Genomic DNA, 12,115 nt, shown 5'->3' on the forward strand with positions numbered 1-12,115 from the left:
AGCATCTCCCTGCGTATTCCTTAGAGGGATGTGTCTCATGCACGACCACGCTGGGCTGATCCAATCACACTTGAGTTTGCATTACTTCGCAGTTATTATTTAAGATAAGCACCTCGTCGCCCTTTGACCCAACAAGGTGGGCTGTGAGACATCTCACTCTGAGAACACACGACTTAAAATTCTCCTAGAGAAACACTTTTGTGTTTATGATGAAGCCTTAGTATGGTAAGATGCTTCAAGGACAACAGATCCTTGTGTTGTAGTTTCTTGGTCTGACCAAATTAGAATTAGCCAGTGGTCTAAATACGTAGCTAAACAAATGCCTTGCTATGACCACTTTGGTGCAACGTACAAAAGCTCTGAGGGCTCAGAGGCGGGCCGCCAAAGGACGTGACACACGCTCTGAAAATCAAACCTCCTCCTGAATTTGTATCTTCTGAGATATTTACTCCACCAAAAGAGCTAACATAGGGCAAAGTCAAAAGTGGGAGGAGGTTATCATGTGCAACACACTTAGGAATGTAGCATGTGGGCTGATGAATGGGGACCATGCAGCTTTTTCACCTGTGGGAACGAAGGAGATTGCCAGGGTAGCATCTTCTTTCTGACCTGCTGACCGACAGGCTACAAGAACTGTCCCAGTGGAGCTGCTGTAGAGTTCGGTCATTCCATGGCCAGCCCACCCTCCCCTCCTGGCCTGGTGGGCTTACGGGGGCTGGCCGGGGCTTGATTTGTTTGGGAATTTTGAACTAAATACATATTCTATCTATGCTGGGAACAGGTGCTGGTGCACACCAGGAACCGTTCATTGTTAGGCTCGGCAGCCTCAGCGTAGAGGATGAAGATTTCTCTGGGGTCTGACCTCATTGTCATCCTCATCCAGTGCCCACATAAACCAACGCCTTCAATCGTGAGCTGGGCATGTTCTAGCCTTAGGCAACACAAGTAAACCTGGTGTGTGTTTCTACTGAGTATATCTCAGGAGGACTGTCTGTGTTAGCTTGTATGCTAACTACAGCAAAGAAGATGTCGGCTGATGTGCATAATCGTAAAAAGAAACCATCTCAGCGTACAGCTAAGTGGTAGAACACCACGGTGCATGGCGAAGACTCAAGGTCAGGATGAAGCCAAGTAACAATGACAGACAAGTTAGCGTTAGCACTCATATCTATGGACAGCTATAATAGCTAGCCTATATTGCAGGTCAAGATATGCTTGAAGCACAAAGAGGCGTTTGAACAATGCCTGCGTCGCAGCCACTTAATGGTACGTGGCTCTGCCCGACATGGTCGTTGCGATCAGCAGACAGGCCAATCCCATAGTGAGCCACTGAGGAATGACAACCCTCAGTAATACAGAATCTACCGCGCTGTACTCAGTGTAGTTAGCAGACAGCACATGCTAGTAATACAAACGCACCTGGACAGTGCTCGGTGTTACAGGATGTGACTTTACTTCCCAGCCCCTCACAGTAATTCCCCTCCCCCTCTGGACTGGGACTGTCACAATTTCTCCTTCTGCTTCGGACCCCCCCACCACAAGACTTGGTACACTCCGTCCAATGACTCCACTGACCCCAGCCACCATCACCTGGAAAAAGCCAACGCATCACATTAAAAAACATGAAGAGAGCAAATAAAGGTTAGTAAGCTGAGCAGATCAACATAAATACAAGAACCCCTTCAAAACTTTAAAGTGCCAGTGTGGACACTTTACTGTGAGTTTACTGCATCCTACTGTACGACAGGGAGGCGTCACTTTCCTAGTAACTGATTCAAAGCCAGACAAATTAAACTTCACGTTTGCTCAGACTATTAGTCAATGCACAGGGACAGAAAAGTAACCCACGGTCACACGGGGCGATGATGCAGACTTGGTCCTCATGGTGAGGGCCCGTACAAGGCAGGCCACTGCCAGAGGGCCGGGGGCTGGAGCAGAACCGGTACCGAGACTGAAGGCCTGCTCCACAAGACACCGAACAATGACCCCAGGGAGTCCATGCTGACCACTGGCCATCAACTGTTTGGTTTGTGCGGTAAAATCAGGCAAAATCAGTGTAAATCACGTTATAAAAGACGAAAGACATCATCGCACTGTAAATACATACCATTGCAGCTAAAACGGGAACAGGTCACCAGCCTTCCTCCTTCACAGGTACTGAAATATTTGACACACATTTGTGTTTAATCCACTTTATATCTCCACAGTTTGTCACGGCTCATATATCTGCTGAAGCAAGCCAGCTTTACTTACCAGTTACTGCAGTCTAAGGGCACGGTGTCTCCCGGGTTGTACTGCTCTCCGCCTACATCACAGCGACAGTCAGACTCGCTCACACACACACCGTCCTGGGAACGTAGGAGCCCGTGAGCAAAGAGGTCGTACCCAAACCATCTGTTTATGTGTGTGTGTATTCCTGTCACCCATTCACCTGCTGGACAGTCCCTTGTGGACACCGGCATCCCGGAGTACAGTTCCTGCTGAGATCCAATGTGAGGTCCATGCACGACACTGCTCCCATCATACACTGCATCCACTCCTGGCCCGGAGGACACTTCTTCCCTTCATCTAGCACAGCAACAGAGTCAGAGAAAAGACCAGTAAAAACCCCTACAGCATAACCAAAAACACCAGTTTGAAGGGATGAAAAGTGGGCGAAACGGTGAGCGTATGAATTAGAATGTAACTGTCATAATATCTGAGTTTTAACACAACAGCCATGGAAATTCAACCCATGAGCGATGTGACTCAGGGCTCTGTTACCAAACTGTATCAGCACCAACAGATAAAAGGAAACGCCATACAGTGCCACGACACAGTATTTAGCCCTTTCTGATGTCTCAGATGTTGCATATTTGTGACAAATAATTCAGAACGATTTTAAAGTTAGGCAAAGATCTCCTGAGTAAATACGAAACGGACGCCTTGGCAGCTGGGTTTGGATGGCTCTGAAATAATCATTTAAATACTGCATTTTCTATTTCCTCTGGTATGTCCAATACTGAATGAAATTTAAACATTTAAGTGTCACAAATATGCAAAAAATTAAGAAATGAAGAAGAGGTTAAATGCTTTTGCACTGTGTGCCATGCTGCCATACTAGACATAAGTTACAATAAAGTTTAAACAAGTCATCAGATTGTAGCAACTCAAATCACACGAGTCACAAACTCGAGAAACACCTGCAAGTGACTCGTGCTAACTCTGTGGGTTTGTTGTGGGAAGTGGACCTCGCTCGGTTCTTGTGAGAAGTAGCTGCAGAAAGGTGAACGATGTCAGCAGTAGTGACTTCTGCTTGTGAATAAACAAAGACCAAACAAAGTGTGCAAATAGGCTGAGACTGTAGGATTGTAGCTACTCAGAGTGAGTCTAACCATGACTGTGTGATGTAATGGAAAGAGCGTCCTGAGCAGCTGCATCACTGTCTGTATGGTAAATGCACTGTATCGGATCTCAAGGGAGAGTGAGAACAGCTGAGAAGATCACCGGAGCCTCTCTTCCTCCATCACAGACACTTGTTGCAGCCGCTGCATCCACACAGACACCAGCGTTGTGTTATTATTATGATGTAGGCTGTTCCTGTGTTACCACAAGGCTGCAGGTTGCAGGTGCTGAACTGCTGCGTGGTGCCGTGAATCCGTATGGGTCCGCGGGTTCGAGTCCTGTATCCTCCTCCACACGTCACTGAACACTCTGACCATGGACTCCACGGCTCCTTTAAACCTTCAGACGAATCACAGCTTAAAGTTTTTCATCTTAAAAGGTTTCATTTCAGTTTTTTTTTCAAATTTTAGAACATATACATTATTGGTCAAAAGTTTCAGAACACCACAATTTTTCCAGCTTTTTATTGAAAATGATGCAGTTTGATGTCTGATTGCACTGTGAAATGAAAGCATGGATCCTGCATGTTGATCCATCAGTCAATGATACCTTCTTCCAGTCTTCAGTAGTCCAGTGGCAGTGTTTCATGGCCCAGGCAAGCCTCTTTGTCTTATTCTGACGTCTGGCTTTCTTGCTGCAACTCGTCCTGTCAAACCTGCAGCTCAAAGTCTTCTCTTTCTTACTACGACCACTATTAAGCTGCTTGAAACTTGTCCTCTGGCTCACTCGTGTCTTTGTCTGCAGATCTCTTCCTGTCAGCTTCTGAGCCTTTGATGCTGAAGGAAACTGGACTCACTGACATCTTGACTTTCTTTGCAGTCTCTCTGTAGCACAGACCTGCATTTATAAGTGTTATGTTGGTCTGTCTCTCTTCCATTGTTAATCACCGTTTTCTTGCCATTTCTGTAGCAACACTCTACTTTCTGCAGTACAATACTGTTCAGCTGATGCTGCTCAGCTTTCAAGGCCTGCTCAGCCTCCACTGCTGCAGAGCAGCTTTAAACTGTTAACCATGCTGTGTTCCCTGAAAAAGGCCTCTTTGTATAATTTTAACTTGTATGTTATTTTCCAGTTTTGGGTAACCTTACCTTTTTCTTTTACCTCTGGCAGTTCAACACTTACCTTTGTAGCATTTCAAGCTGTTCATTGGACTTGGATGACTTGAATTGTAATGAATAACTGAAAAATCGGGCTGTTCTAAACCTTTTGACCACTAGTGTATATTTTCTTCTAATTCAGTCGTTCTCACCGAAGCAGGGCTCAATGCTGCAGGTATCAATCCCAACCCTGTCTCCTTTGCAGGGACGACCACCGAACGCAGGAGGAGGATCGGTTCCTGAACGATACCTCCTCCTCACACCAACGTCACACGTCCGGCTGCAGGCACTCCACTGTGTCCAGCTGCTCCAGCCACAGTCCACTGAGAAACACAGACGCACACACGAGAGACGACAAAGGAAAATAAAGTGGCAGACACAAACCATTAAGCAAGAAAACACAGAGACAGAGGGAGACAGCAACAGCACGTTTCTTTTTCACTCACCGGGGCAGGGAGCTGTCCCACACTGCATTTCTCCATCGGTGCATGTGCTGTTTGACACACAGTGTAAGGACAAGTGATTTCACACATAGATTACTGTATTTATGGAAGGTTAGAGCTACAGTTTGATCTTCCTCTTTAATGCGATGCACGAGTAAAGAGAGGTACCAGTTATTACAGGCATCAACAGGCAGGGTGGCGCCAGCTGGGTACATCTCCCCCTGGTGGTAACACGGGCACTGTGCCAGGGGCACGCAGCTGCTGTTGAGCAGGTAGAAGCCTGGGGCGCAGTAGCAGCCGTCGTAACAGGTGGTGGCACACTGTACCTCTGTGGAGGTCATGTCCAAGCACACCCGTGGACACGCGCCCCCTTGAGCCTCGCACTCTCGTACCGTCATATACGTCATGCCCACTGGACACACGCCTGCGAGGACAGGAGTGCAACAAGACTTGTACGTGATATTCAGCGGACGGGGTGGCGAAACGTAACAGGGACAAACACGGTACCTGAGCAGGGCTGAGAGTTGCAGTCGCGTGTCTGAATGTGAGGCCCAGAACAGCTTTTACCTCCATGCTGTGGTGTGGGGGAATTACACAACCGCTCTCTTGTCTGGACACCAGAGTCACACCTGGACGAACACTGAGACCAGGCCGACCAGGCTGACCAGCCACCGGGCACTAGAAGAACACATCAGCTTTACGGCCTTTCATTTTTCTCTTTTTCCAGGAATGATGCCATCTATCCTGTCTTTGTGTGTCTACATGTGTCATACCCGGGCAGTGCTCAGTGTTGCACGGCTCCTGCTCCTCACTGTCTCCATCGCAGGCGGGCTGCGTGCGGTTAAACGGCGTGCAGCTGCGGAATCGTCGCCTCACCCCCACATCATCTACGTGATTGAAACACGTTTTACTGCACTCTGACCAGCCGGTCCACTTACTCCATGTCCCACCTGGTAGCGCTGCACAACAAGAGGAGGGAAAGTAATGTAATGGACTCATTCAGTGCTTTCCACTGCACCTGAGTAGAGGTCACTTTCTATCACAGCCACACTATGATGGATGCATCACAGAGCAGCCTGGGGTTACTAAGTTGCCCAAGGACATTTGCATGCAGACTGGAGCAGCCAGGGATTAAAAGCATCAACTTTCCAATTAGTAGATGACCTGCACTCCCTCCTGAGCTGCAGGATTACATCACCTTTAGCATTGTGTTGCTCAAACTTTGTACATGTAGCACAGAACAGATTTACACACGTGTGGACAGAACAGCGATGCTTGATTTGAACTCGTCTAACTTACACAAGAACAACTTAAACTTCTGTGCAAAAGAAATTTGAGCTCTTAGCTGTATTCTCTCATAAAAACCCAAAACACAACAATAATCACCGTAACATGCTGTGTGTCGGACGTGTCAATAGATCAATATTTATTTCTATTGCACATTTAAAAAGGACAGTGTTCAGCAAAGTGCTTCACACAAGGCAGCAAAGCGGATTACAACAAATAGCAACAAAAACAGTTGTAAACCAGTTACAGTTACAGTGACAGCACAACTGCAGACTGGGAGGAAGTCCAAACTAATTCAAAAGCTGGATGGAACAGGTGAGTTTTTAAGCGTGATTTAAATGATTGAATGGATTCTGACATGCGCACATCGATTGGAAGATGATTCCAGAGTTTAGGTGCAGCAATTGCAAACGCTCGGTGCCTCCTGTCTTTCGTCGGGGCCTTGGTTGCAGTAAGATCAGTTGGTTAGAGGATCTGAGCGCTCTCTTGGGGCTTTGCACGTCGAGAAGGTCTGTTAGGTAACTGGGCGCCAAGGTATTAAAAGTGTTCAAAGTATACAGAAGGATTTTAAACACGATACGGTATTTAACAGGGAGCCAGTGTAGATTGCCTAGAACTGGGGTGATGTGCTCATGCCTTCTGGTGCCAGTTAAGAGGCGTGCTGTGGCATTTTGAACTAACTGAAAAACGCTGGAGGAGGCCCATGTACAGAGAATTGCAATAGTCTAGTCTAGAAGTAGTAAAGGCTGTGAGTGTAATATACCAGGGAAGCATGTGCTGGAGCAGCTCTGAGCCTCAGACGAGTCTCCTGGACAGGGCTGACCTCTGACTGCTCCTGCTGGAAGAGACCTGAGGACACAGAGCATAATCACTCCTCACAATCTATTTAAAGTATGCGAGGAAACAAACATCCAAACAGTAAGTGATACAGAAATGATAAATTATACATATAAGCATTTACAACCAACAAACTGAACACTGGTAATATGTTTCACATCAGAAATATACGGTATGATCCCAGAAGCAGGCGGTTAGTGTTACACAGTGTCGAAACATGAAAGGAAGGCTTTTTAATCAGAGGACAGCATCAAGTCAGTTAAACTTGTGGGCCATTGATGTGTCAGGTAAGTAGCAGAGGGGTTGTTGTTTCAGCTGCTTTGCTGTGATAATGAAACCAACAACTCCTCCAAACAGGAGTGGTTTCCCTCCTGATCTTTGTTGACTGATTTTTCAGTGGCTTTGTGCTCAGAGAGGATCAGTGTCACCACTGGTGGCGTGAGGGAAACCTTCATGAAGTTAGCCTGGAGGTTGACGTCCTTTAGTGGGCCCTGTGCTCACTGCCCAACACTTCGTAACCCGACATAGATCATCAGAATTGGCGCCCTGTGCTTTTCAGCTTCACCTTCTTCATTGTTTGCTGACTGTAACATCGTTCAGCGTGATCAGTTTGGTGGTGGGTCAGTGAACGATATCCACAGAGGGACACACAGACATCTACATGCTAGCAAACGGCCATTAAGTACCAGGATGCTTGGACCCACTGTTAGTGGATCCTGGGTTCCTCCTGGTGCTCAGCGATGCCCGTCCTCATGAGGCAAGAGTTTGCAGGCAGGTCCTGGGACAGACTGAGCTGCTTTAAAGCATATATTAAACTAAACAAGCTTACCTGTAACGTTGTTGTAGCCCCAGACCACAGGTTACATCACAAGGTGACCATGACGACCAGGCTGACCAGTGACAGGTTGCAACACAGCTGGATCTGTCACATGTCACTTGCCCATCTCTGCACTTACCGTAAGAATAAGCAATTTGATCGAGAATACATAAAGTATTTTTAAACATGAGCTAAAAAGGTTGACTATTAATCAGTTTGTTTGTTGTTGCATTTATAGGTGGCTGAAAATTAGCTGCGGCTAACTGTGTATTGCTGTACACTGTCCCTGTTAAAAATAAATAAAACAATCAGATGTGAGCAATTCCTCACAAACCAGTGCAAACGATGCTGCCAGTGCTGCTCATTATGATTCTCACTATTTTATTACAAACACAAACAAATCCATAATTCAACAGAAACCTGAATTTGGACTGATGTGTTTATTTAGTATCATCTTTTGTTCCAGGCACAAAGAGCTGAGCGTGGCTCTTACCACGTGGTACACTGGTCCCTGGGGACCACCTGTCCCGGATGCAGTGTTTGGCCATCCCAGTGACAGAGGCACTGGCTCGAATTCACACATCGTCCCTGTTGAAGGTACAGCCCGTAGGGACAACGACAGCCTGGAGAAAGACATCATTCATGCCTTAATCACTGTGTCAGCTACATTTGGATAAATCTTGCACAATAACACATAATTAATGTTCAGAACCTCTGTGCTCAAAGGCTAGAAGACCACTGAAATTTCTTTGCGCACTGTGCAAAGCCAACGCTGGCCTCGAGTCAAATCTACTGTGCATCCTACCCAAAATGCACTCAGCAGTGCAGTTTCTGTCCAGGCTGAGATGTGAGCAAGTAGGAGGACAGGGATCGACTCTCCCGGCCTGACAGTCTTCCTCTGTTACCACCACCATGCCACGGACACAACCTGTCATTTAAATAACAGTGCAGACATTTCAAATGCTTTTATTGTTTCAAGCAGGTGATCAGAAGATCCGGTCATTTCAGGCTGGTTGCATCTCAATGACCTGTCTGTGTGTCCGTGTCTTTGGTGCAGGGCTGGCTGTTGCAGCTCTGGCTCTGCCTGGTCATCCCCTCGCAGTCCCGTCCACCGTTCTTAGGGGGCGGCGCCGAGCAGCTCCGGTTCCTCTGCCTGACTCCTCCTCCACAGCGGGCGTCACATTCCGACCACTCTGTCCACTCTGACCAGTGACCATTAACTACAACAGGAGAAAGGCTGCCGTTGCATTAACTATTACTGGATAATAGGCAAGCACGCGTCTCATTATGGAGGTCGAAGGCAGACCTGGACACGCTTGAGGAAAGCAGGCTCGACTGTCAAATGGATCCCGCTACAAGCTCCTCCGGGCAGAGCTTCCCTTAACATGTCCCTCTGCCGGAACAAGGAGCCAAGACCACATGACACACTGCAGGCGCTCCACGCTGTCCACGGGGACATGACGCAGTCCACTGGAAGAAAGGAGACCAGAGGGAACCTTAAAAATATTCACTGTTGGGTCACATCACCACTGTAAGGTGCACGTGTGGCCTACCACAGTCTTTTTCATCAGATCCATCTACGCAGTCCTTCTGCAGATCACACCTGCGGTCCAGGTGAACACACTCCCCACTGTCACAGGAGAACTGCTTGGGAGAGCACGGGCTGGGCACCGTGGCCGCTGCGGAGTCACCGCCGGCCTGGCTGTGGTGCCTGACACAGTCGATAAAAATGAAAAACATTTAGTGAATGTGGATGTATAACTCCTCCAACTCTACGTCCACGGTGTTTGTAAAGTTACTCATGCGCACCACAGTGCTGCTCGTCTGACCCGTCCAAACAGTGCCGTATCCCATCGCACACTTGTGCTGAGTCGACACAACCAAACGATCCGCACGCAAACTGGCCCCTGCACGCAAATCACTCTGGGTGAGCCGGTATCACGCGGGCTGGGTGGTGATCACTGGGGCTGGCAGTCAGTAGAGCACAGAGGTTACAGTTCTCTTTAAAGAGACGCGGTTTTAGCATAAATGCTAACAGCATAGCTTCCAACCTTTTGTGGATCGAAGACCAGGCGTACCGGAGTCGAACCGCGTGCTGAGATGCAGCCCAGGATGACCTGCAGTGACCTCTGAGGTTAAATGTAGTTCAAGTTCAAATTTATTTATATAGATATAAAAACAACAAGTTTTGACCAAAGTACTGTACAATAAAATGGACAAAGCAGAAGACATAAAAGAAAAATAGAACAGTGTTTTAGAAGAGAATAAAAAGAATAATGGTAACAAACTCATGATGAAGCAAAAGCCAGAGAATAAAAATGGGTCTTTAGACGGATTTTAAAAGTATCCAGTGTTGGGCAGGATCTGATATGCAATGGCAATGTTACAGCAAACGCCCGGTCTCCTCTGTGTTCTAGTCTGGACCTTGGGACAACCAAAAGCATTTGGTCTGCAGACCTCAAGGATCTTGGGGGAGAATACGAGGTTAGGAGATCAGCTAGTTCATGCAATGTCTTAAAAACAAGCGTTAAGATCTTAGAGTCAATTCGAAAGCTGAATTTGGAAAAGATTTTAATTCTCGATTCCTCTCACTTCTCTCCTACATTACCTGCAGGATCTCATCCACTGCTGCATCATCGGTCACACAGCAGCACATGTAGACTCGCACTTACCAGCAGTTGTGATCTTCTGTGATCGAGTAGGTTCTGTGACTCCTGATGTTGGCACTCCAGGAAGTCCGCCCTGAGACCTGTGGTATGTAGGCCTGGGGCACCTGTTTGTGTAGTCACCATGGATACCTGGTCTCCCTGTAGAGCTGGTCTGGTTTGCAGACCTGGAAAGCCTCTTGTTGGAGCTGTACCTAAAAACGATGAAGAAAATAAAACCACATGAGCTAAACTGACAATGAAAATGAGAAATGGAAAGTGAGCGTGGTGCAGGAAGGGCCTTCACAGTTTTTTGTTTACTGCTATTTTTTGAAAGCTAAAGAGAGCAGAAAATCAAAGCTGTCGCGTACCACAGCCGATCTCATCAGAATGATCCTTGCAGTCTGGTCGACCATCACAGAGCAAAGACACAGAGATCACTCGTCACTGTGCTGGCAAAAAACTGGACCAGGTTCACAGCGCTGCACTGTCACTTTCCCACCACCAGAGGGAGATGTTGTCACACTGCTGGGGTCACCAGCTCATCTGCAAAAGCAGAAGAAGAGAAACAGTATAACCTGGTAAGAGAAGGTTGTACAGCCAACATTAGGAATAATTATCATAATTTGGTTTATGCCCTGACCTCCTCGGCAGCCGAGGATCTCCACGCGCAGGTAAAACGTGTGCCTGTACTCTGCAGGCATGATGCGCACGTAGCGAGCTCTGACCAGCCGACCGAGCCAGCGGGTCACGGGGGTCCTGCCCACCATCCGTACCTCAAACACCTGCACAGCAACAGAGAAGACACTTTATTACATATAAAAATATGTAATCATGTTTTACAGTGCTGAAATTATAATTAATGGTACTGTTTAAATGTGTTAAGTATACCTTAGCGGGGCCATCGGGCTTCCCATTCTCAGTAAAGTCTGTGAAAAGGCTGCTGTGCAGGGCAAACGCCAGGCGGTATTTGGTGAGGGAACCCCACATTCGCTCAGTGCCCTGTGTCACCACGCCTGACACCCACATGGGCTCCAAGAAATCCACCTGAAAATACGGCTGAGGGTCTGTAGGTAACGGGCTCCAACCGGGCTCCATCACCTGGCTGTGAGCACAAAAGATGGTATGACACGGAGATGACCTCTCTTTTGTCATCTCCCCTTCAAGCGTTAACAAGAACTTGAAAGTTTACTTAAGACCCAATGTGCTAACACTGAAAGACAGAAGTTTGATCTGTTTCAGGCTTGACAAGCGTCTCACATGTTTGGGACTATATTCAGCCGCCCGGCATCGGCAGGGTTGTTCTCCCGATGGGAGGACGAGGTGAGCTGACCATAATGGATTCTCCCATCCTCCAGTCCAAGCGGAGAGGAGCAGATACCTGTGATTGTGATAAAACCACGACAGACCCAGTGATGTTTGCATGCTTTGCAGCATCTTTATTAATGGTTGCTGTACACTTAAACACCTCGGCTGCAGCTCACATACCAACAACAACCAATGACAACAGCGCAGCCTTTTACAGTGCCGAGGCGTGATTGCAGATGCTGTGCAGGTGCCTCTATCTCACCTGCAGCAGCATCGCAGGCCCCGCCTCGCCACAGA

The 12,115-nt window shown here is 47.5% G+C and overlaps 3 protein-coding genes across 3 annotated transcripts in view; all 3 read right to left on the reverse strand.

The window, feature by feature from the left end:
• Positions 1-9,210, reverse strand: part of LOC113029372 (SCO-spondin-like) — a 61,696-nt gene extending 52,486 nt beyond the window's left edge. The window contains exons 1-17 of the mRNA XM_026180212.1: positions 9,172-9,210; positions 8,894-9,085; positions 8,671-8,793; positions 8,359-8,488; positions 7,878-8,003; positions 6,975-7,060; positions 5,698-5,883; positions 5,432-5,602; positions 5,093-5,348; positions 4,928-4,974; positions 4,634-4,804; positions 3,589-3,723; positions 2,432-2,568; positions 2,254-2,348; positions 2,108-2,157; positions 1,849-2,019; positions 1,420-1,590 (exon numbers count right to left, since the gene is read on the reverse strand). Coding sequence (XP_026035997.1) covers positions 1,420-1,590; positions 1,849-2,019; positions 2,108-2,157; positions 2,254-2,348; positions 2,432-2,568; positions 3,589-3,723; positions 4,634-4,804; positions 4,928-4,974; positions 5,093-5,348; positions 5,432-5,602; positions 5,698-5,883; positions 6,975-7,060; positions 7,878-8,003; positions 8,359-8,488; positions 8,671-8,793; positions 8,894-8,957 — 2,119 coding nt within the window. The 5' untranslated portion in view covers positions 8,958-9,085; positions 9,172-9,210. The remainder of the gene's footprint in view (positions 1-1,419; positions 1,591-1,848; positions 2,020-2,107; positions 2,158-2,253; positions 2,349-2,431; positions 2,569-3,588; positions 3,724-4,633; positions 4,805-4,927; positions 4,975-5,092; positions 5,349-5,431; positions 5,603-5,697; positions 5,884-6,974; positions 7,061-7,877; positions 8,004-8,358; positions 8,489-8,670; positions 8,794-8,893; positions 9,086-9,171) is intronic.
• A 1,820-nt stretch (positions 9,211-11,030) lies between these two features.
• Positions 11,031-11,996, reverse strand: LOC113029845 (coagulation factor VIII-like). The gene is made up of 4 exons (XM_026180876.1): positions 11,771-11,996; positions 11,402-11,615; positions 11,154-11,295; positions 11,031-11,056 (listed from the first exon to the last, which is right to left on the reverse strand). Exons 2-4 carry the CDS (start codon positions 11,606-11,608, stop codon positions 11,031-11,033), a joined length of 375 nt encoding a protein of 124 aa, XP_026036661.1. The 5' UTR covers positions 11,609-11,615; positions 11,771-11,996.
• LOC113029847 (SCO-spondin-like) overlaps positions 11,767-12,115 on the reverse strand; it is a 29,034-nt gene continuing 28,685 nt past the window's right edge. Inside the window, exon 61 of the mRNA XM_026180877.1 lies at positions 11,767-11,891. Within this exon, the coding sequence (XP_026036662.1) occupies positions 11,767-11,891 (125 nt within the window). The remainder of the gene's footprint in view (positions 11,892-12,115) is intronic.

The sequence above is a fragment of the Astatotilapia calliptera genome, chromosome 9, assembly GCF_900246225.1.
Source record: "Astatotilapia calliptera chromosome 9, fAstCal1.2, whole genome shotgun sequence".
In the NCBI taxonomy this organism is placed as follows: domain Eukaryota; kingdom Metazoa; phylum Chordata; class Actinopteri; order Cichliformes; family Cichlidae; genus Astatotilapia; species Astatotilapia calliptera.

What these genes read in the sequence shown, in the direction of transcription:
- LOC113029845 (XM_026180876.1), bottom strand. Translation starts at nt 11,608, where the DNA reads ATGGAGCCCGGTTGGAGCCCGTTACCTACAGACCCTCAGCCGTATTTT. An exon ending in AGCCCGATGGCCCCGCTAAG is followed by an intron (nt 11,296 to 11,401) that starts GTATACTTAACA and finishes GTTGCTGTGCAG; the next exon opens with GTGTTTGAGGTACGGATGGT. An exon ending in GATCCTCGGCTGCCGAGGAG is followed by an intron (nt 11,057 to 11,153) that starts GTCAGGGCATAA and finishes CTGCTTTTGCAG; the next exon opens with ATGAGCTGGTGACCCCAGCA.